The sequence below is a fragment of the Uloborus diversus genome, chromosome 6, assembly GCF_026930045.1.
Source record: "Uloborus diversus isolate 005 chromosome 6, Udiv.v.3.1, whole genome shotgun sequence".
Taxonomy (NCBI): Eukaryota; Metazoa; Arthropoda; class Arachnida; order Araneae; family Uloboridae; genus Uloborus; species Uloborus diversus.
The window spans coordinates 86,557,105-86,582,746 of record NC_072736.1 but is presented as its reverse complement, the minus strand read 5'-3'; the positions used below and the strand labels follow the sequence as shown (position 1 = coordinate 86,582,746).

At 34.1% G+C, this 25,642-nt stretch overlaps 1 protein-coding gene across 2 annotated transcripts in view; it reads right to left on the bottom strand.

The window, feature by feature from the left end:
- The window catches only part of LOC129224453 (glycosyltransferase-like domain-containing protein 1), a 48,858-nt gene extending 26,230 nt beyond the window's left edge, over positions 1-22,628 (bottom strand). For both annotated transcript variants that reach the window (XM_054858907.1, XM_054858908.1), the window contains exons 1-5: positions 22,280-22,628; positions 20,123-20,290; positions 16,890-17,189; positions 13,534-13,643; positions 6,363-6,507 (exon numbers count right to left, since the gene is read on the bottom strand). In XM_054858907.1, coding sequence (XP_054714882.1) covers positions 6,363-6,507; positions 13,534-13,643; positions 16,890-17,189; positions 20,123-20,290; positions 22,280-22,467 — 911 coding nt within the window. In that variant the 5' untranslated portion in view covers positions 22,468-22,628. The remainder of the gene's footprint in view (positions 1-6,362; positions 6,508-13,533; positions 13,644-16,889; positions 17,190-20,122; positions 20,291-22,279) is intronic.
- Positions 22,629-25,642: the final 3,014 nt, after the last annotated feature.

Here is a 25,642-nt window from a genome sequence, read left to right as displayed (position 1 = left end):
ACAGGGGTAGGAGTGGAAATTAAAGTATTTCAGGACACCACTTTGGAAAGATTTTGACAAAAACTGGATCAAACCATATGTATTATCTGCATGTCAGCTGTTAATCACCACAAAAATCTTGTTTACTGGTTTTAGCAACCGACAGGGGCGTAGCTAAGGGGGGGGGTTTTGGGGACAAAACCCCCCCGAAAAGTTAGTCTCAAAAAAAAAAAAGAGAAAAAGAAGAGAGAAGAGAAAGAAAAAAAAAAGAAGAAAAGGAAAAAATTCCAAGCAATTATATACACACACACACACACATATATATATATATATATATATATATATATATATATATATATATATATATATATATATATATATATATATATATATACACATATATATATATATATATAAATATATATATACATATATATATATATATATATATATACGAGGGCTATCCAGAAAGTAGATTACGTTTTCGTCTGTGTCCGCTAGGGGCGGGGCTAGCGCGGCCATCTTGGGGTCAAAGCGTTGCGCAGCTCAGTCTGCATCTAGCCGTGCTAGTGAGAGGTTCGTGCTGTGTTCGTTCAGATACTGTGACGGTTTGAAATGTCTGCGTTAATTGAAAATCCCGCGAGCTGCGAGGTGCGCGCAGTAATAAGGTTTCTGACTGCAAAAAACTGTAAACCGATAGAAATCTATCGGCAGCTTTGTGAAGTGTATGGGGACAACATTATCACTGAAGGTGGAGTGCGTCAGTGGGTCATAAGATTTAAAAATGGCCGAACCAGTGTTCACGACGAAGATCGAAGTGGGAGACCCAGCATAGTGAACGCCGAACTTCTCGAAAAAGTCGATGCTAAAGTCCGGGAATTTCACAATAACGGAACTTTCTTTAAGTTTTCCACAAATTTCGCGAAGTTTGGTGCACGAAATCATCAGCGAAAAGCTTGGTTACCACAAGTTTTGTGCAAGATGGATTCCAAAAATCTTGACAGAGGACCACAAAAATCAGCGAATGGCTGCAGCGTTGAACTTTTTGGACGCTTACCATAAGGATGGTGACTTTTTACTCGATCGCATCGTTACTGGTGACGAAACATGGGTGAAACACGTGAACTGTGAAACGAAATTGCAATCAATGCAGTGGGGGCACACAAGTTCTCCCCAAAAACCCAAGAAATGCATGCAAACAATGTCGGCAAGGAAGATCATGGCGACTGTTTTTTGGGACAGAAAAGGTGTGATTTTGGTGGACTTCCTGGAAAGAGGCACTACAATAAACTCTCAAAGGTATTGCCAAACTCTCCAAAAACTCAGAAGAGCAATTCAAAACAAGCGCAGAGGAATGTTGAGCTCTAAGATCTTGTTGTTTCACGACAACGCCCGGCCCCACACGGCAAATGTCACTCGTAAAGTTCTTGAATCTTTTAAGTGGGAGTTGTTTCCTCATCCACCGTACAGTCCCGACCTGGCACCGAGCGACTTCCACCTATTCCCAGCAATGAAGAAGTGGCTGGCTATGCAGCGTTTTGATGACGACGCACAGTTGCAAGAAGAGGTAACGGAGTGGTTGAAGGCGCAGGCGGCCGAATTTTTCGACGAAGGAATTTCCAAGCTCGTACATCGCTACGATAAATGCCTTAATTTGTATGGTGACTATGTCGAAAAGTAGTATTTGAGTGTGGCTTTCATCTGTATATAATAAAAAAATTTTCCTATACTTTGTTTATTTTTTATTCCAAAACGTAATCTACTTTCTGGATAGCCCTCGTATAAAAGAAGTAACCCCCCCCCCCCCCCGAAAGTCGGGTCTAGCTACGCCACTGGCAACCGATATTATTATGAATGAAAAATTATCATATAAACTTTGTGCTACAATATGATTAAGGTGAAAAAACAATGTAAATAAAGCAAATATTGGAGAAAATACAGCATATAGCTATTTCAAGGCTACAATGCGAGAGAACTGAGTTCTCTCGCAACTTCTGGTTGTGTTGGTGAGCTTTTTGCACTGATGAAGAGGCTCCATTGTAGCCTTGAAATAGCTATATGCTGTATTTTTTCCAATATTTGGGCTTTATTTACGTTTTTTTTCACCTTAATCGATATTATTATGACTAAATATTGCCATAAACACGTTCTGAGTATTACTTACAATTTATTTTGAAAAGTTGATATCCACATGCTTTTGTCATATTATCCTTATGCCAAATGCATTGGATAACATGCAAGTACCTTTTAAAATATTTTTATCACCTATTAAAGGAAATATAGGAGGAGTTTTAAAATCTAACTTGAGTGATGGAGGGGATGCACTTCACGTATTTATATATAAATTCTTCAAAAAGAGTCTCTTTTGTGTTTTGAGGGTAACACCACTATGTCTCAAGTCAAAAAACCAACAACATCAATGTAAATAATCTTGGTACACATATCATTAAGGCTCAACTGATGGTACTTTTTGGCCAATGCTGATTGTTCGAAGGCGGCAAATGGCTGATTATTTTTTGTTTGAAATGGCTGATGACAACACCTGAATGAGTGTAAAACCTAAAATGTACTCTTCAAAAAAAATTTTAAGAAACAATCAGTATTCAATACATTGTAGGGAACCTATGTCAAGCCTTAGTACACAAAAATGGATGGATAAATAAATATGGTAACTAGCTAAAGGCTGTCAATATTGTTATATTTCCATTTTTTAAATGAAAATATCTGAATGAATTTCTAATAGAAGAAAAGATAAGGACTGTAATGAAAAGTCACACTAGGAGTTAAATGTTCAAAACTTTACCAAAAGATTTATTTTATTTCAACAAATAAAAATTTTAGGATATAAATTAAAAATATTATTACTGTCTAAAAATAAAACTAGAACAGGTTTTAGAAAATAACTTTGGAAAAGAAAAAGGGAGGTTTTTATTATGACATTTTAATTTAAAATTAAATAAATCGGGAATGTAGCCAAGCAGGAGGAAGAGAAGTAGTCCCTGAACCTAATATTTTCCTTTACGATACCAAACATACCGAAAAATTGTATTTTGGAACTTTAAGTTGGAAAAACTTCTGTGGATGAGTGCCTAAATCCTATCCCTTCTGCTAAAATTACCAACTATTGCCAGTAATCACATTTTCAAGACTTCTATTTCAGAAAATTCCGGCCAAAAGATTTATAGCCCCCTTCACCCAAACCTGCCATGCCCTCATTTTCTAAAAACTCACATGGGAGAGTCTTTGAGCCCAATCTTTTCCCTTACCTCTATCAAAAGATGGTTTACAATCATTTATTAGCTTTCAATTCCAAAAAAGAAAAAATGGCAGGGGAGCATCTCCAAACTCTCTCCTTCCAAAATCATGAAAATTCTTCTGAAATTACATTTTAGGAGTGCACTTTCAAAATATGAAGCCCCCTCTCCCAACTCCTCCAGCATCTCTGAAAATCCTCTAAAACAGCGCTTTGAAACTTTCATTTCGAAGAATTGCCACATTTTCCTTCCTCTTTCACTACCAAAACTGAGGCCTACAATCATGTTTCCAAGACTTCAATTTTTAAAGAATTTCTGGAAACAGGCACACATAAACTTCCCCCATTATCGATATTATTGAAGATCTTCTAAACTACTATTTTGGACTTCAATTTTCTAAAAAAAATGGGCATGTGTATGGGGGGGGGGGGAGATCTTTTAACTTCCTTCCTCCTAATGCAGTAAAACTTGACTACAACGATATTGTTGGGACCTTAAAAAATATCGTAATAAACAGGTTATTTTTATAGACAGTTTGATTATTCATGCTGACATTTTGCTGGGGCCAAAAAAAAAAAAAAATGTTATAGACAGGTTATCCTTATAACCGAATATCACTGTATAACCGAAGATAGCCAAAAATTAATTTCTGGTATGCTAATTTTAGAAAAATATCTGCATAAGAATCCCTAAACCTTATTCCTTCTTCTAACACTACGATATATGGCTTACAATTGCCCTTTAAAGACAATCCATATATTACTAATAATAATAAATCAAAGGTGCAAATAAAGTAGAGACGTACCGAGTACTCGGTAACTACTCGTTACTCGGTCAATTTGCCGAGTACTCGGTACTCGGCGAAATTCTGATCAGATACTCGGCCAATACCGAGTAGTTGCAAAAAATTGAATATTGTCTAAGACAGATACTAAAATTTATTTAAAAAAAAAGAGTAAGCATTATATTCTGCAATCATTTACAATTAAAATTTGTAAGTCAAATTTAAATTTTGAGAATAATGAAGTTTGTAATGCTTCAATGAAATAAATCTTTATTTTAATGTCCCCAAAGTAAATAAAACTTATTTATTAAAAATTATGCAAAAAAAGGTAAGTATAGAAAATATGGAATTTTTATATTAAAAATGTATTTTTGCTACAAACAAAAATTAGTTATAAAAAATATAAAAATACCTTTGCTTAAAAAATAAAAGGAAATAAAACAACGTTAAAAGCACAGTGCAGGAACACTGCAGTCACGTGTTTTGGCGTTTCAAGGAATTCCTTTTTCAATGCACAAAATGGGAGCTCGTGAATTTAAAGGCATCGGACGAAAGTCGGATTTTTTTGTCGAATGTCTTAACATTCTTTAACTCACATGTTATGCACTGAAAAAGACGTTCCTTGTAACGGGGGGAGGGAGGGGGCAGAAACACGTGTCTGCAGTGTTCCTGAACATTTGTTTTATCTGCTTTTAAAAATTATTTATGTTTGGCAGACTAAAACTATAATTGATTGGTATGCAGTGAAACCCCTCCTAACAGACACCCCTCAAAGGCGGCGGACACCCCTCTAATGCAGACAATTTTTAATTCCCCAGTTCCAATACAAATAACTTTATTAAATCCCTGTCCTGTGGACACCTCTTTGTTGCGGACAAAAAAAACCTGTCCTGTTAGTGTCTGCATTAGAGGGATTTTACTGTAATTTGTTTTAATTCGAACCTGATTATCATACCTTTTATTTATTTATTTAAAAAAAAAAAAAAATTTGTAAAATTTTTGACACAAACAAAATTTTTTATGTAATTCATAGTTAAATTTCAGGAAGAATTTAGTTTTAATAACTATTATATAGACAAGGAGGTCTATACTACTATTCCAATAAGTTCAAAATTCATCACATGTGTGTCAGTGGTTCTACTTAAAACATAATTGTACTCGGTAACTCGGCAGAGTAGTAAAAGGCCGAGTACTCGGTAACTCGGTACTCGGCCGAGTAGTGAAAGGCCGAGTACTCGGTGCTCGGCCAAAGTGCTACTCGGTACGTCTCTAAAATAAAGCGTTCACTTACAAAAATGCATTCCTCTATAACTAATATTCCTGATAATAGTCTTGAATTGAGGGCCAGATTGTACCTCAGAACCTGTGAGTATTTATTTATTTATAGTTAAATTAAAAGTGGGGGGGGGAATAGGGAAAATACCAAGGATTTGGGTTTGTGTTCTGTAAGAAAAAAATTTCAGAAGTTTTGCATCACAACATTAGTTGATTACCCAAATTTAAACTTCGTGTTTTGTACTAAATTGCTCGACTAACTGCGAACATATACAATAATTTTTTCATATAAAATGCACAAAATGCTTAAATCTTACATCAAAGCAATCATTTGGTAAGTGGCTGCCATATTGTGAAAACTTTGGTAGCAATTTGAAAGTCAGCATGTTCCGAAATCCAGAACCGAAAGATGCCTGGTTTCAGGACCAATGCTGTACTTAATTTAAACTATGAAGTAAAGAATAGGATAGTCAAAGTTACTCCCCCCTCTCCTGCCAGCTCAGTCACTTTCCTATGCCGGGTTGATAAGTGCTAATAAGCACGAAACTGCAGTCCTCGGCTGGAAGTGACTGAGCTGGCGGTGTATTTCACGTATTTCTGCTTTAGCCCTGGCTAATGGGCAGTAATTTACTGAATATCGGCATTTAAATTTTTTTCAACGTTGATGAGCTGATTTTTTTTTCCAAGTTAGCATTGGCCGACAATGCTGATTCCTAAATTTTGAACCATCAGTGCCAATGCATCAGTCATCGAGCTTTATGAATAATCATTTCATTTATTTTTTCCCTATAATTCCCACAACTCTCACTGGGAAATATAAGGTATTAAAAAAATATATTAATAATACAACATAAAAAAAATTAAGCATAGAGAACAATTATAACAATATAGCCAAGAGCAGAGGAAACAAAATAGTAAACAGTAGTGTATGAAAGGCATTGGAACATGTAAGAGAATTATAGAAATGAAGGAAAAAGAATCTGAAACAAAATGTTAATAATTAGTAAAATTCATTATAAGGGTAAATTCTGGTTTAAATTGAACAATAAATACTATGTACAACTACTTACATTGAAACTCCAAAGAATTCATGAATTGCTGTAGAAACAACTACATCTGCAGATTGCAATACTTTAAAATACTCTTCTTTGGATTCTTGATATCCCCATGTGATAATATTCTCTTTCAAGTAGATACGAGCTTCATCAAAAATTTCTGTAAAAAATAATTAAATCTGAACAAAAAATTATAGATATTATTTTGGTATATAAATTATATGCTTTAAAATGATAGAACTTGACTAAGAATGTAGTACTTTATATTGACATTTGCCAATATGAAATATAAATTTAAAACAAAAATACTCTTACAAGCAAGCACTTACTATTTTCAGTAAGTTACCGCCAAAGCTCAGCGACTCCCTTTTCCGGCTGTTGAGTGCTAATAAGCACGAAACTGCAGTCCTTGCATGGAATGACTGAGCTGGCAGTGTATTTTATGTATTTCTGCCTTAGTCCTTGGCTTTGGCCAGTAACTTACTGAAAATACCATGCCTTGCCTTCAATCTTCGAGTTGAACCGAACCATTGTTTGAGTCACTCGTACGGTCAGTGCTAATTTTATATTAGCTACCAGCTTGTTTGGCTATCCAAACAAACTGTTTGTTTGGCTCCCTTAAGAGTTTTTCCACCTCCAGCTCAGTCACTTCCTATTCTGGGTTGATAAGTGCTAATAAGCACGAAACTGCTGTTCTTGGATGGAATGACTGAGCCAGCTGACGGTGTATTTTATGCACTTACTGTTGATTTTCACAAATTTTGTTCTTGATTTTCATAGAAAGAGCAAGTGCAAAGTGAGAACTTGCTCTTTCTATGAAAATCAATTACCATGACAGTTGAGATGAGATGATCACAAGAGGAAAAAAAATTTAATTTATGTCCTACGAAGGAGTTTTTTTGCGAGAGCAATTGAAGGGATTGGGGCGAGAATGTGATATGAATCATGATGTGAACTTTTCAGTAGGTCAACTTCCAACTTATAAAAAATATTAGTAGAATTTTCCAAAAGTATTATACATTCTATGTTCTGCAATATTAAAAACAGATGTGTTTTTCTCCAAATGAGATAATCCATTGTCATGTTTATTTTCCATTTTAGTTATGAGAAACAAAAATTTTGATAAAAAAAAGTCACTCCTTGTGTCTTGTCACATTTCTAGCCCGAGCCCTTCAATTGAATATGCTAGCATGGGCATGCGACTTAATGGCGAGTAAAGTGACTTGTGCACTGCCAAGTTTTTTGTTTCTTCTAGAATATGAAATATTTCAGAACCATTTCTTATTATACTATTAGAGACTGTGGCACACTGAATTGTAAAGATCAGTGGGAAAAAGAAAAGCCCTGAATAAATTATTATAAATAATAAAAGTATTAATCAGGCATGAAAGTGCCGGTTTGAAAAAAAATTGCTGCATTAAGAACAAGCAGAGTAAGAGTTAGATACATAAAGGAGGATGTTATTAAATGCATTTAAAATACTTTTACAGGCAAATAACAAAATTAATTGAGACAAATTAAAAAGTACCCATGATTTAATAATGACAAAAAAAGGGAAAAAATAAATACATTCTTGAAATAAAAAATAAAATGACCAGATTAAAGGAAGCAAAGACTAAAATAGCTTCTAACATTCAGAAGAAGTACTTGCAGGTTGCAAAAGGATTGGTATCTCAAAGTCAGCATGCTATTTTCGGCCATGCACGTGTTCCAATATCCGCATGTATCCAAAACTCATTTCTTTTTTGAGTTAAGAATGATAAAACTTCTTTTAAACTACAAGAAATGTGTCCAAAAGTTATCCCACACCCCTCTACATTTCTCAATAAACTTAGAGTAATCTAAAAAACCAGAAAGCTTTTTTAAAAAACGGATTTCTGCGAAAACGGAAAAACTATCATGCCTGATTTAATAATAAAAAAAGAGGCAACAAAATTAAAAGCGCCTTCTGTCCACTGGCTACTAACAAAACATTTTAGTTTTCAAAAGACTGAAAATAATAACAATATTTAAAAACAAGAGGAGTCCTGGAGTAGAGGAAAATTTAGAGCTCCAGATCAAGGGAAAACACAGCTCCAGTTCCTGCTCTGGGTCCCTGAAGACAAATGTAATACTGGTAGCATCCCTGTAAACATTTTAAGGAGTACTTGAGCACCACAGCACCAACAGAGTTGAAACCCCATGATTATTGTGTTAAACTTTTAAGAAAATAGTAACAAAATAAAAATAAACTTATTTCCTCCCCGTTTTCCGTCTTATTTTAAGACATAAGACAATACTTAACAAACCTTAAGCTGTTATGACTAAGTGTTTTGAGAAACAATTGGCAAATGTTCAAGGGGAGGCAGGTATCAACTCCTAGAATTCTTCGCATTAACACATATTGTCAATTTCGATATGCTAGCTTATATACATGTCAGGATTGCTTATGAGCAATCGCTCTCCTTCCATATCGTCGCCTCAGAGCAACAGTAAGATATCTTAGCGTTATTTCTGGGATTAGATATCGTACTGTTGCTCTGAGTTGCTCTATATAAATTTAGGCTGTGCTGGTGATGCACACAATGAATAAACGAGACTTATTTTCATGAAAGAAACAAAATCTGAAAGGTGGAATGCATAGAAAGTGTTACAAATTATTTTATATGAACATAAACAAATAATGGAACTGGTGAATCATGAGCCAGACAAAGAGTGCATTGATGTTGAGACATCACAAAAGCTGAAAAGAGGAATGCATAGAAAGTGTTATAGATTGTTAAAGGAAAATAGACAAATAATGGAACTGGTGAATCATGAGTCAGATGAAGAATGCATTGATTGACCTAGAGCCCCCACAAAAGCTGAATGAAAGAATGCATAGAAGGTATTGAAAATTAGTGCACTAGTGTCTGAAGACATAAAAAACATTGATTACTAGCAATTTATTTTACCGAAGCAATAGTCACAAATGGGCAGTTCTCAAAAGGTGGGAACAAAAAAGTTAACTTTGAGCAATTTCAAAAATTTTCAAATTTGACATCAATTTTGCTTTTATTCTATAGTATGCATACCTAGAACAAAATATATGAACATGAAAAGACAGCTGGTATTTGTAAAAATTGTTAATTAGCAAATTAAATCAGCAGTCTGTAGGTAACAGATTTTGGACATTGTTGTCCTGTAGGTAACGGATTTTGGACATCATCATAATGTAAGTTTCACTATTTTTGACAATTGTTAATCTGATTTTTAACTTTTCCAATGAAAATTTTATTTACTACTTTTTGAATTTTGCAATTTAATAATAAAGAGGATATTAATGAAGTACTTGGATGGCTGTACATACTGTTCTTTACATATAATCAAGTTTTGGAATGATTTTGAAGAAGTTGATGAAAGGTAAAAAAAAGCTTTATGGAAATAACTATACAAATTCATAGTTTGATTTATTGGGACAAATAAGGAATAAAAATGGAGACAAATAAATACGACATTTACATTTTTAAAGGAAAAATAAATAAAATATGCTTTAAGAAAGTATGTAAAAAGTGATATCAATTTTAATAATGAATATTTTTTCTAATATAAGAATTAAAACGATATCTAAAAAAATTATTGAAAAAGAAATTTGTATTTCTATTTGGAGATCGTTAAATTATGTTTCTAAAAGAAAGAGAAAAAAAAATCCTAAAATAATAAAAGCGGGGGGGAAAAATTGCTAGCACAGGTGATAAAGTCTCCAAAACTGGTGCAGCTGATGATAAAGTACATTTGTCAAACTGGAATTCCACTCTGGTAACCTTTAGCTTATTGTATACTACAGGGGCGCCGACTTACAAAAATTATTGGGGGGGCTGGACGTCACCGGTGATCCAGGAAGTATGTAGTCCCGCAGATTCCCCCTCCCGCCCCGCCCCTTTTTCCAAAAAAAATTTCAGATTTTTGAACCTTGCATATGCCAATTTACATATTTTCTGGTGTATATGATTTATACAAACAAACAATATGTGGCATGGCGTTTTCAAAGTCAATCTAAGAATTGGTATACAAAATTTCTGGTTCAATTAGATCATGTCAATTGCCTTCAGTGAGGGACATTTTTACAGTTCTATTTTGGGGGAAGTCCTGCAGAGCCGTGGCTAGGCATTGATATAAGGTAGGGCACTTGACTTGCATGGAAGGGCACTCACTCTCAGTGCCTCCGACATACAAACAATATTGAAAGAGTGGGGGGGGGGCATACCACGGGTCTAACCCCGGGAAATTTTCTGAATTTGAAATGGGAAAAGTAAGTTTTATGGTTTTTTAAGCATTTTAGTGTAATATATTTTCCACATTAGAACCCTGAAAACTCTACTCTTGCTAAATCGGCACATGTTTTGGCTTTGTAAAACGAAAAAAAAAAAAGAAAAAAACACGTATGGTATTTTCATAAAAAGTTACTTTAATCTACAGTATAAAAATTTTGTTTTTAGGGTATTACAGAACAGTGAATATATCTTCTTTACTAATAATAAAGTTGAAAGTCCCTCTGTCTCAGGATCTGTGTGTCCAGATTTCTGTCAGGAACTCTGTGACGCGCATAGCGCCTAGACCGTTTGGCCGTTTTTCATGAAATTTGGCACAAAGTTAGTTGTAGGATGGGGGTGTGCACCTCGAAGCGATTTTTCGAAAATTGGATGTGGTTCTTTTTCTTTTCCAATTTTAAGAACAAAAATATCATAAGATGGACGAGTAAATTACGAAATTATCATAACGTGGAACCGTAGCATGGGCACAAGCCAATTGGCGAGCAAATTCACCATACATTATTTGTAAATATACAGGCGAACCAAAAGAAATTTTAATTTTCTATTACGGACAAAACCGTGCAGGTACCACTAGTATCTATAAAAAGATTGAAATTATATTAAAATAAATCTTAAACTATCATTAAAAAAAATAAAGCATAAAGTATTGCTGTCGCACTTTGATTAATAACTGAAATTGCTAATTTAAACTTGCTTTGAATTCCGCTCAGAGTTCATTAAATAAAAATAATATCCCAAAGTTAATTTGTTTAATATCTTTATCTTTACTAATAATAAAGCTCAAAGTCTCTCTGTCTGGATATTGGGCTCTCTGTGATGCGCACCGCCTAAACCGTTGGGCCGATTTTCATGAAATTTGACACAAAATTTGTTTGTAGCACGGGAGTGAGCATCTCGAAACGATTTTTTGAAAATTCGATGTTGTTCATTTTCTAGTCCAATTTTAAGAACATTTTACCCAGCAAATTATCATAACATGCAATAGAAAATTACGAAATAATCATAACGAGGAACCGTAACATAGGCGAGCAAATGAACATAGCAAATTGGCGAGAAGTTCATTATTCATTATTTGTAAATATACAGGCGAACCAAATGACCTTTTAATTTACAACAACGGGCAAAGCCGTGCGGGGTACCGCTATAATAAAGTTAATATAGTACGTAAATAGCTGGTTTTTATAGTCTTATACCCTAAAAATGTAAAAGTATTTGAAAATAACTACAGTACTAGAGTAATACGGTAATAAAATAGTAATATTTAGAAATTTTAAATCTAACGTTCTGTATGTAGTTAATTCTCTATTTTACAGATATTCTTAAAATTGCTTTAAATACCATTTTTAGGTGGTGCAAATGTCGACTGCCTGACTAGATTACTGAATTTGAAGTCGTTAACGACTGATCGAATACCCAATTCATCCAAAATATCTCGGTGGTTATGAAGAACAGCCAAGTTGTTCACTCGCTTCTGCCCCATTGTTGATCGGACAGACATTATCCACAAGTTCGCACACTGGGACAAATTCTAAGTGTTCGCAGCGCCGTTACACAATCATTATTCACACCATTCGTTTTCAGTTAACCTGTTTTTTTACATAATAATTATCTGTTTTAACTCATTACTGAATGTATTTTACAAGGTAACTATCTTCGAACAAGGAAAATAAAATATATTAAGACAAATTTGTGTTAATAAAAAGCATTCAATACCTAATATTTTTCCTAAATTATTGGGGGGCTCTGCCCCATCAAAATTTTTTTTTAGGGGGCTCGGGCCCCCTCAGGCCCCATGGAGTCGGCGCCACTGGTATACTATGTTGTCTCCAAAGGAGGTTTGCTTGGCGATTTTAGCGCAAAATGGCTTTTGTTACGATTATAACAGCCATGTTTCGACTGTAATTTATGTATTGTTCAATGTGTAACGTATTAATTATGCAAAATACAATGGATTAAAGAAGATAACATTATAATAACCTTTTTCATTGAGGTTAGAAGACAGTGGATCATCAAAAATTATGAACAGACAGAATTATCGGCGTCAAGATCGTAACGCCATTTGGACATCTCACATGTATGTTTAAAAAAAATTATTTTTCTTATAAGATACTGCATAAACGCTAATGAAAACACTTTTAAACAATTAAAAATTGATTCTGAGGATCGATAAATACTTTTAAAACGAAAACATCATATACTTAGTTCTCAAATAATAGCATTGTAAAGATCGTAACTTTTGGACATGCATCAAATTTCAAACTTACTGTTTTCTAAAATCGTTTACAAAGTAAATAATCTGTCTTTACTTTTGTTATTTGTGCAAAATATTAACAAAAAATTATTCAGTGTAAGATTCATACCTTTATTTTTTTTTTTTTTTTTTTTTTTTTTGAAACGTATGAGAAATAATTTAAAAAAAAATTTTTTCAAGGTACATTTGCTCAGTTAACGTTTTGGTATGTCCAAAATTGTACCTTTTAGCAAAGAAAATATTTTTTTAAGGGCATTTGAAGAGAATTTTTTCCATAATTTATGTCAATTCTTGTCTCTATACAGTATTATAATTTAACTCAAAAATTTTTGGGTTAATTAAATTAAAAGGAAAATTATTTGGTGTTGAAGCTTCAAAGTTGAGGTCTGTGTTTGCTCCCACCTTCTGAGAGCAAACCCAAATATGTTTTCAATCTACTTTTCTTTATAGTTCAAACATTTAAATTTTATGTACTCAACACTTAAACTTCTACTTTTAAAAAATATTTTGGCATTACCAAAAAAACTTGAAGGGAAATATTTTATATTATATTCAAAGAAAGCAACAAAAAAGGAAAGAATAAATAGAAATATTGCTGATCACTTACAATTTGCAAACATACATGAACTTCCACAAAACATACTTGGGTTTTCTGAGAATGTTTCACCAATCACAGATAAATTAAACTCTTCTCCAGCAGCTTTCAGACGAAAGATGACAGAAAAAAAGGTTTCTGGATCTTTATCATGTTCCCTTTAAAAATGAAAAACAGAATTTTTTTTAAGAAAATCTTTTTCATTGAAATCTCTTAAAACATACATTTATTTTGGAATTATTACTTTATCTTGTTAGCATTTGAAATACTAGTAAACTCATTCAAATACATATTTTTCAATGCTCCACAAAGCTAACGGTTACATGTTCAGCTGAAAAACATTTTAAATAAGTAATCAATCTTCTGAGACAGATGACCAGTTTGTCCGAGTATAATGGTAACTTAGGTTATGTTTGTGAAACAGGAAAATCTAATTTATGCAAATATTTTGACAGTGCCTACTTGTTTACCATTTAAAAAACTGAATTGAAAGAAATTAAGATTTCATATCTTTAAATGAGCAGCCACAGCCGATTGTAACTTCATGAAATCTTTTAAATACTTATATAGTCCATGTTAACCTTATTTTTATGTATGTATGCCAGTGTTGGAACAAAATTACAACTTGGAACTTTTAGAGAAACAGTTTTACATACATTGAAGTGGTTCTTTTAGATGCAGAAGATGCTTTTGCCATCTTTCAAGGTCATGTCTGCAATTTGGCCTATAACTTCTAAATTCTCAGAATATTTTCAAAATGACATTGTAGAAACTTCCAGCTTCATATCCCCCCTCCCCCCCCCCCCCACTTCCCTCGACAATTTTGTGGCTAAATGAAAAATATACTAATTCACATCATTTGGAAGTGCAATTTATTGAGAAAACTGATATTTTTTCTTCACATAAACTTAATCATCATATTGTACCACATGTATATGGTACACCATCATATTGCTGTACCTTAAATTTTAATTCTTTGTTATTCACTCCTACATGCAGGCATTAGTTAACTTTATATAAGGTGCCTTTACCCCTCACAACTCTCCAGTCTACTGCCACTATTTTCTTTCTTTTTTTTAAAAAATGGAATAGGTATAAAGAGAAAAATTACAAACAGCAATTGCTGACAAACTGTTGCAAAACAGATTTTTTAATCTTAGTTTAAATATTCGGGGATTGTAAAGAGCCAGTCCCAAGGGATCCTGGGATAACGGGCGACTGACTATTTTTCTAAAAATAGAAAAAGTTGTGCTTTTTAGGAAGGACTGCTTTTGTAACTTGAATTAGTTGTTTTTTGGCTTCCGTACACCAATGATAGAGCACTACAAAGTCGGAATCAAATGAGTAATTACTGTTTAGTGCACAAAAATGTGCCCTAAAAATGTCCAATGCGTTTTAATAAAGCATTGTTCGTATGGAATGAGAAAGGATTTTTGATTAAAAAATAATGCTCTTGATGAAAACACGTGCTGTGGCTCTATTGCAGTTGGTTTTCTGAGATTAAATAACTCTGGACATTTAGCAAAAGATCACCATTAACTTTATCACCCTCTGAAGTATTTTTTTTTTCTGAGGCTTGATTTGTGCTGAAGAACTGCAAATTTCGGACTAAAACAATGTCTATTGGATATGTATTTTGCTGTATCCAATTCAACTTGCATTGAAAATACCTTTGTGGCTTCATTAACGTTTGTCATTGTATCAGTTCATTTGATTCATTACAGCAAAGGGTGAGTGCTGCTTGGTTTCACCACGTCATAGTCTCAGTAAAAGTTTTTGGATAACTTTGCTAATTTTGCCTCTCACTTAAAAGATACATTCCAAAACTTAGTTTAAGCTTAACTTACTGCACATCCTGCAAGTCATCCTGTGTTTAATCTCAGTTTCTGTCACCTCGTTTAGAGTCGTGCCGAATATACAAATAATGGCAGGTTGGCAATGAAAAGCAATGCCATTGTTTATACAAATAATGGCATTCATTGCTTTCTTTTTTGGAGAAAAATGTGGTGCACTTTTTAAGTTAAAGGCTTTGAGTGTATTCCTTAAGCTTACAGTAGTTGTCCAACATTGCATAAGGCTACCCCAGCAGGCTTTGCAATCTGTATTACACTTTCCTTATATTTGCTAAAGCGTAATTTTCCGGATTTTAAATTTTAGCGATATTTTTGGAAAATGTTTTTAAATTATATGCATTTTCTAAATTTCTGAACGATGAAAACTGAAACCTCAAATAAGAATATAAATTCATTCACAGAAATATACTAGATTTTTATTGTGTTCTTAAATAGTAAATATACCGTTCATCATATGAGACACTTTTTTCTTGCTCTTTTTGCAGATATACGAGGATATGGATTCAAACTTCAGATCATGCTTGTGCAAATAGTTGTTTTAGGAGCAGCAAGAGTTAGAAAATGTTTGCAGGGAAAAAAATTGCGGGATTCGAAATCCGGCGGGATTTGGCTCTCAATCCTGCAGGATTAATCCCACTAAATATCATGCAGGATCCTGAATCAGGATTGGAAACCCTAATCTACACACACCATGCTCTGCAGTGGTGTGCAGGTACATTTTCTGCAAATATATTAATCATTTGATAATCGTTAAATAATATCAAACTTAAACATGGGTTATCTTCAAAATTTGCAGATAAATTAATGAAAAATCTTGCTTTATACTTCCATGGATACATGACTGAAAGTAAAAGGCATAATCTTTTACTAAAATTGTATCTACCCACTATGTTATGTTTTTCATGCCTGCAGATAGTTTTGAGTTGTGTGAGCAGATACTTAATATTTTTATTTTAGTATAATTTAAATGTATTACTTTTAATACATTTACATTTGCCAGCAAAAACATATTTCTATTTTGAAAAAAAAAAAAACTGCTGGTTACAATCTGAATTATAACTCTCTATAACACATTATCTCTTTTCTAATGAAAACTACAATGATTGGAATAAGGGCCAACACAGGATGACTTCATCATTGGTATGACAAAAAATACTTTTTCTGAAAAAATAGTCAGTGAACAAATAAAATTGTGTATCAATCATTATGTAATTTATTACTAATGATATGAATTTTAAAACATTTCAGAGAAATTGAAGAGGGCAATGAGACGAAGCTATGTCCACGTGACATAATCGGCTAATATAAGAGATAAAAGATATCTTTCTGCACAAGTCATCTTGAAAAACAATTTTTTAATTTATTTATTTATATTTAAATTTAAATATAGTTCCATGTCTTCTATGATTTTCAGTAGTCTTATTACTTGCCATTGGAAATAAAATTGAAAAAGTATTTTTGAATATAGGAAATTTAACCATAAAATAATAGTTCAGCATTAATTCTAAGAGAATTGACAGGGCTTAATCTAGAGTTATAGAAAATGCGTACCATCTATGAGGCCAAACTATGTGTAACTTTTTATCTGCTGTGCAATCCCCATCTCGTGGCTGATGATTGTTCAAAACTACACCTGCTTTGCTGGAATGTTGATTTAATCCATCTTTGGAAAATGCAGAGCACACTTCCGGGAACACAAGAGGAAAATAAACAACTTGACACTTGGGTCGTATCTTTGCTTCCAGATTCTTAGGTTTAAAATCAGGCAGAATGTTGAAATATGAAGTCAAATTTTTGAGAAATGATTCTTTGTTAAAGTCAGAGTTGAACAAAATTTGATCAGCAACCAAGCTATTAAAATAATAATAACAATAAATAACTCATTTGGTACAAAAATAAAATACATTCAAATAGTTAATGCAATAAAGAAATGAAAGATACTGATTTAAAAAATTTAAAACAATACATATGACTAAAAACTGGTAGCGGTGCCTCCAGGGCTGTGCAGTCTGTGAGGCTGCACAGGGGCCCAGGGCTAGGGGCCCCGTGCTAACTTGTATTTAAAAACATTTTTTCTGATTTTTTAACGCCTTTTTAGAACAAGTTTAACCTAGTTGAAAGCTCTGTTGAATGTGGGGCCCCATTATAAATGCAAAACAAGGAGGAACGGGGTGCGTTGAAAGCGGGCAGGTCCCCTTCATCCATGCACTAATGAATGTTAACCCCCCCCCCCCCCCCCAAAGGGTCAGGCCCCAAGTTTCTGGCTATAGGTTGACGCGGCCTCTCACTGGCCCTGAAGATTAATCCCAGGTGCTACTTTTGGGGAGTGGGGGGGGGGGATAGTTTTATTTTTGCCTTGAAATTTGAAAGTCTCCTAAAACAGAGATTTTCAACCTCTGCTCCAATGGATGGGCAACAGTCTGCGAAAAATGCGATCACATCAGGGAGATTTTCACGTGGCTGTGTTAAAAACATTTCCTTATTAAGTTATATTTATATTAGGTAGGCTTTCTTAGAAAAAAATTTCCGATACTGTTTAGCAGAACTTTTCTTGGAAATTATTACCATCTTTTGTGCCGAAACAGAAGATTGAGGGTTTCTGCCAATAATGAAAATAGAAATATTAGTTAAAATGTTTGGCATTTAGCTCAATATTTGGTTAGACAATTAACGGAGCATTCAGCAAAATATTGTGCTTAGTGCATCCTCAATAAATATGTGGTTCTTTTATTACTCTTCAACTTTAGCTCGTAATTAACTCATATTTTTCATTCAACATTTCCAAACAAGCACAGTAGAAAATTTTGTTTAATACAAACTACTGCTTTACTGTATGCTGATAACGCTACTTTAAAAATCTGTCAGATTAACTAAACAGTGTTAAAAACAAGCAGTTGTCACTTGTCAGGCACATTGTCTAACCAAACATTAAATTTTCATGCCCAGAGTTCCAATCCTAGGCTCCAAATTGGTTTTGAACCATTTCTTCCATCCCCTAACTCTGTCTAGTCAGCCTACAATTGATTAGAATGGGTAAAAAGACACCTTCTACAATTTTGGTATTCTAAAGATAAAAGTTTGTGCATTTTTTCTATTTAATGAATCTTTTTTTTTGTAATCATATAGTAAATTTAAATGACACCTAGATTTTTCATCTTGTTGGTTAGAAATTTTTTAATGCATCATTATGATACTCAGGGATGGATACAGACTTCATATTTTAGGTCGGTGACGGGGGGTCATGGTGAAAAATGACCCCCTCCCCCTTCTAAATCAGCCAGGAATAAGGCACCTTATAGGGCACAAACGTTACTAATTAATTTTATCAGTTATGAAAAGTAGTATTTCAAAATTCTGAATATTGAAAAAAAATGAATTGAAAGGATTGTTATATTTAGTAAGTAACCGCCCTATAGCCAGGGCTAAGGCAGAAATACATGAAATATACCGCCAGCTCAGTCAATTCCAGCCAAGGACTGCAGTTTCGTGCTTATTAGCACTCATCAGTCCGGCATAGGAGTGACTGAGCTGGAGGTGGAAAAACCTCTTTAGGAAGCCTGGAGTGCCAAACAAACTGGTAGCTAATACAGAATTAGCACTGACCAGACAAGTGACCAAAACAATGGTTCGGTTCAACTTGAATATTGAAGGCAAGGCGGGTATATTCAGTAAGTTACCGCCTTATGACCAGGGATAAGGCAGAAATACAGGAAATACATCGCCAGCTCAGTCAATTCCAGCCGAGGACTGCAATGGCTGGGGGGGGAGGGGGGGTGACATAAACCCTTCTTTTATCCACCCCTGATAACACCTAGACATAAATTCTTATTTCTTACACCTCAATTAATATGAATAACCTAGCACAATGGCACTGCCACTTTCTCACTTTTTACGCAATTAGTAGCAACATTATGACTACCAAATCTGGACTAAAGTCTAATGCATTTTGACACACATACTTCTATCCAGAACCGTGTCAAAGGGGAAGATTTCAGGGATTAAATACCTCCCATTGGAGAAAATATAATAAGCAAAAAGAAGAAAATGTATAGTTGACTTTTATAACTTTAATGCAAAAGTTTGTCTGAAGTGTTTTGAAAAAAATCTTTCTCTCTGAAGTTTTTCTGCAATTTAAGACTGTTAGAGCTTTACCAACTGGAATAACATTTTGGAAAAATTATGGGGGGGGGGAATCGCTGAATGATTTGTCAGCACAAAGCATATCAACAGCGTTAACATTGCTTAAGGAGATTTTGATGAATTCGGTATATGATCCAGCTATGAAGATGCATTATGCTTGGTAATGTAATTTTCTTCTACAATAAGGTTTTTCTTCTTTGGTTTATTAAGCATTATTTTAGAATATGAAACCTAATATGCATACTACATTGTAAAAGAATCTGTGGGTAGTTTTTAATATTAATTGCAACATACTACATAGTAAACAGACTTGATTAAAAAAACAAACAAACAAGGTTTGATTTTAAAAAAAGATGTAAAATGAAGGAATACTGTTGCTATTTGCACAGCCAGAATCATTCTTCTGAGGGGGGGGAGTACAGCAGTCTATAATAGCCATGCTGGGATTGGCAATTTAACATAAAATGAAAGTTTGGTGGATTAAATTCTCACCCCCCCCCCCCCCCCAGAAAAGGATGTAGAAGCTTTAAAACCCCTCCCTTTATAAAAATGTGGACACGGGCCTGCTGCTATCAATGTGATGAGTAAAACATGAACTGAAGTTCAATGAAAAATATTTAAAAGAGAAGAGAAATTAGTCATACCATGTAAGCACATCATTGTATCCGTGTTGAAAATATCTCTGTTTCTTCTCTTGAACTGGATAAACCACCTGGTTTTCATGAAAATAAACTATCTTAAACAAATTCCCAAGATCAGGCCTTAATGCTACCAAATCAGCTAATGGCAGAACTGAGCTTGCAAACAAAACCCTAGAAACATCAATAAAACCAAATAACAATCAAAAACAAAAAAATTTTAAAGGGTGATACAACAACCCTTTAAGTTAGCAAAATTCAATTATTCCCTGATCACTCGTTACATAAATGATCCAGTAATGACCGGGTTTTCTAACTTGACATTTAGGCTACAAAATCGTGTGAGTAACCCACAAGTCAAGTTAGCAAAACTGACTTATTATCTGAATGATCAGGGAGAAAAGGGGGGGAAAAATACATGACACAGCAACCTACACTTTAGGAAAAAAAATTATTTTTTTTCCCCCAGCTCAAAAACTTATTTACACATAATCCTTCTCTGAAAAGAACCCACAGCAGTTTATTTTAAATCAGGTATTAGTCTGCATACCCATGTAAGACCTAAAGGTATGGTCTATAAGGGGGGGGGGGCACACGCTTACTGGACCTAGAGAAATCAAAGAACCTTTTTCAAAACTAATACTTAAATATTTACTGTCGAAATTTTTTTTGCAAGTGAAACACAGTTTATTCATTTCTTTTTGACATGTCTTTATCATTTATTCGTTTCTAAAAAATCGGTCCGTGTAGAGTCCAATCAATATTATCATAAAACTTTTTCCTTTTTTTTTATCCAGATCCTTTAAAAAAGTATTAACGGTGCTTCACTGTATTTGAGTAAAACTTACGGGAAATTAAAACTTCAGACAATATTCTGGAGCATCAGCAAGTTTACCAGAAGCTACCAAAATATTCTTAATTTTATTACCTGAGTTTGTACAAATATATGTGTTCAATAAATGTATTTTTAAACATTGTTATCACATAGCCTAATTTTTGCGCACTTTTAAAGAGGTAAAGTGCAAGATTATTGTAATATCGTTAGCTTGAAAAAAAAATTGAAGAAATAAAATTTAAAAAGTTAAATTTTTCTACAAAACAAGTCCACATATGCCTCTTTCTCTTTGGGGCAAAAATTACTTCTAAATAAAGTCTACAGATTTGTATGAGGTGTACAAAAAAGTTTTAAAGGATATTTTTTTTTTTCAAGTTTGACGCTTTATTGTGAAAAAATGGTTTCATGTTCAGTTTTTGAAGCATTGTCCATGTTTGGCCACTACCTTTTCCCATCTTTCTGGCAATTTTCGGATGCCTACTCGAAAACACGATGCGTCTTTTGATGCAATCCAATTTTGGACTTCTTCAAAAGAGCAGAAATGCTGATCCTCAAGAGCATGCGTCGTGCACGAAAACAAGTAGCAGTCGGAAGAAGCAACGTCTGGGCTATATAGCGGGTGGAGTAGGATTGTTTATTTTAGGGTATTGAGGCATGTTTTGACCGGCCCCACAACATGTGTTATGTTGTGAAATTACCTTGTTGTGACTCTCCTTATATTGTGGTAATTTTTCCCGCAGTGCTCGGCTCAAATGCATCAAATAAGTTCCGCAAAATTGTTTGGCACCAGTCTTGGTCTAATATAGCCTCCAATTCCGCATCTTCAAAATTTGTGGCTGTCCATCACTTTCTTTGTCATTGGTATCAAAATCACCACTTTTAAAACGTCTATTCCAAAACTGACATGTGAAAATAGATGAAGCACGTTCTCCGTAAACTTCTCGCTGCATTTGATGGACTTCAGCCGTACTTTTCTTCAAATGGAAGCAGAAAAATAAACTTTCCCGCAAATTGTGCTATGTTGGCACAAAAGTTGGCATATTTAGAGCTCACATAACTATGTTATTTTCTCTTCAGCGAAATGTCACATACTGAAAATGAAAGCCTAACGATGAGGTTATAAAATGAAGATAGTTGCAACATCCTCCATTTCAATTTTATACGCTATCTCTTGAAAAACCTTTAAATCTTATTTGTACACCAAATAAATAATACACCTTGAAGATGGGTTTGTATTTTTTTCTTGTGCGCAGTGAAGTTTTATTATAGCTTTTTAAAAATATTTTCTTGCTAGTAGTAAAAGTAAGAAGAAATATAAGAACATCTACCTGAAATCATGTTCCTCGGGAATAGCTTCTGAAAAGTGAAGAGACGAAGTAATAGCTCTCCAATGCCATTTTTTTGCGGGCATAGTGTAAAATGATACTGGGAGAATTGTTGAAATTAAATCCATCAACTGTTTGTGGGATCCACCATAAAATGCCTCAATTAGTAAAATACTCTTCGCATTCATCATTTATTTAATCGATTAAACGAAACAGTAAATTTCTACCTGAAACCTCAAGAGGCACTCAACTCAAAAAGGAATAAAATAGAAAACGAGGGAAAATATAAAAATATTTCATTATATTATTCACATGAGACGAAATATTTTTGTTTTGTTGGTAAACAAGAATACTGGCGTTGGTGCTGGCGGATTTCTACCTTCTAAAAAAGCACATGGCTCTTGCGTCTCCAGTTTAAATCGCTAGGTAGCGCTCGTAAAACCTTGCTGGGTGTAGGGGACATAACACTTTTTGTTACAATGTGAGTGGCAACATTCAATAAAAAAAAATGCGAGTTATTGAAAATGGTTGTAGACGTTTTTCCATAAAAATGGCAGCCGCTGGGAATAGAATAAAAGTGTTGTAATGTAAAAGTTGACTTTGTTTTTTTTTTTTGCGTATTAAGTTTTTATATTATGTAAAGAAATACTAGCGGCCACATTTTTTTGGTGACCCGGACTTTCTTTTAATATGATGTCAAGTTCTGAAAAAAATGAAAACTCGAAGACTGAAAGCCAGTCAGATAGCGGTAAGTCTTCCGAAGCTATGAAGGTGAGCATAAAAATTCCCCCATTTTGGACTGAAAAACCTGAAATTTGGTTTTTTCAAATAGAAGCGCAGTTCCAAATTAATAATATAACAAATGAAGCAACTAAATTTAATTACATCGTTTCGCAGATAGAGCCGAAATATTTAGAAACTATATGGGACATTATCGCTGATAAATCCGAGAATAAATATTCACTTACAAAAGAACGTTTGTTAAATTTATTCAAAGAAAGCGAAAGCAAACGATTGAAACGTCTTTTTGCTGGCGTGGAAATCGGTGACTTAAAGCCAAGTCATCTGTTGCATAAAATGAAATCTTTGGCGACTAATGACATTTCTGAGACTGTAATGAAAACATTATGGATGGAAAAACTTCCGCATCATATTAAGCATATATTGGCGGTTAGTGATGAAAATATCGATAAATTGGCGATTATGGCTGATAAGAATATTGACATTCATCCACAGACTGAATTATACGAAGCCCATTCAAGTGAAAATAAGGACTCTGGCGCGTCGCCAAATACTGTTTCGCTATTATTAGAAAAGGTATCTCTGTTAGAACGGCGGATTGAAGAGTTGCATTTTCATCGCCAAGCAAATGAAAGAAGCCGTAGTACAGAAAGAAATAACCGATCATTTTCAAGAGACAGAAGTAGAAGTCGGAAGCGTTATAACCCAAAAGGAAAATTGTGCTACTATCACTTTACTTTTGGATCAAGATGCTTTCCGGAAAAATGTAAACCACCATGTAACTGGAAAAACCAGGAAAACTCCCATGCGCAGCAGAATCAGAATTAACGGCCAATTCTGCTGCTGAAGATTTTGGAAACTGCCGTGAATTCACTTATAGACTTTTTGTAAATGATAAAAAAACTGGTTTAAAATTTCTTGTCGACAGTGGAGCGGATGTCAGTCTGATTCCAGCGACGTCTAGTGACAAAGTAAGTAGTGACTTTAAACTTTATGCCGCGAATGGTACTGAAATTCCATGTTTCGGACACAAGATTTTAACACTAGATTTAGGTCTTCGCCGTGATTTCCAATGGCCGTTCATCATTGCCAAAGTTAGTAAAGGTATTTTAGGTGCAGATTTTTTGAACAGGTTTAATTTATTGATTGATATTAAAAACAAAAAACTAGTTGATGGTGTAACTAAACTAAGCATTATTGGTGAAATTACGTCGTCCGTTGATGAATCAAATGTAAGCACTTTAAACAAAAATAATATTTTTTCTGAAATCTTGGCGCAATTTCCGGAAATTACAAAACCTAATCTACTAACATGTAATACAAAGCACAATGTTGAACACCATATAATTACGAATGGCAGGCCGGTTTATTCAAAAGCAAGACAGTTGGATCCGAAAAGATTGGAAATAGCAAAGCAGGAATTTAACTTTATGCTTGAAAATAATATTATAAGACCTTCAAAATCACCGTGGGCTAGTCCACTTCATTTAGTTACCAAAACGGACGGTACTTTGAGACCATGCGGAGATTATCGCCGCCTAAATGATATCACAGTACCGGATCGTTACCCTTTGCCTAGAATTGAAGATTTTCAGCACATTTTAAAGGGCAAAAAGATATTTTTAAAACTTGATTTACTTAAGGCCTATTACCAAATTCCAATTGCAGAAGAAGATAAACAAAAAACAGCAATAATAACACCATTTGGACTTTTCGAATTTAACGTTATGAGTTTCGGTTTGCGCAATTGTCCTTCCACCTTTCAAAGATTTATTAATGAAGTTTTCTTTGGACTAAATTTTACTTCTCCATATTTGGATGACATACTGATAGCGTCTGAATCTGAAGAGCAGCATAAGAAACATCTTATGGAAGTATTTAAGAGACTTCAAGAATATGGTTTACGCATAAATCTATCCAAATCGGTTATGGGAGTCGACAAACTCGAATTTTTGGGATACTTGATAACACCAAGTGGTTCAAAACCTCTTCCAGAAAAAGTGCAAGTCATCACAAATTATAAACTTCCTGAAACTATTCACGAACTTCGTCAATTTTTGGGAATGATTAACTTCTATAGAAGATATTCAAAAGATGCAGCTAAAACTCAAGTTCCATTAAATGAATATTTGAAAGGCTCTACGAAGAAGGATCCAAGGAAAATTGAATGGACAGAGGAAGCAAAGAAGTCTTTTGAAAAATGTAAGCAAGATTTAGCCAATGCTGCCTTACTATCCTATCCCAATCCCGATCTACCATTAGCTGTACATGCAGATGCCTCTGATTTTGCAGTTGGGTCTGTTTTGCAGCAGTACGTAGACGGAAAATGGAAACTAATAGCCTTTTACTCCAAAAAATTAAACGAAGCGCAAAAAGTTTACAGTACTTATGATAGGGAACTCTTAAGCGTGTACCTTTCTATCAAGCAATTTAAATACATGTTAGAAGGTAGAGTGTTTACGATCTATACGGACCACAAGCCTTTAACATTTGCTTTTAAACAAAACAATAACAAAGCCTCTCCCAGACAACTAAGACAGTGGCAGTACATCTCACAATTCTCTACAGATATACAACATATACATAGTCAAGACAACGTGGTAGCAGACAGGCTATCTAGAATTG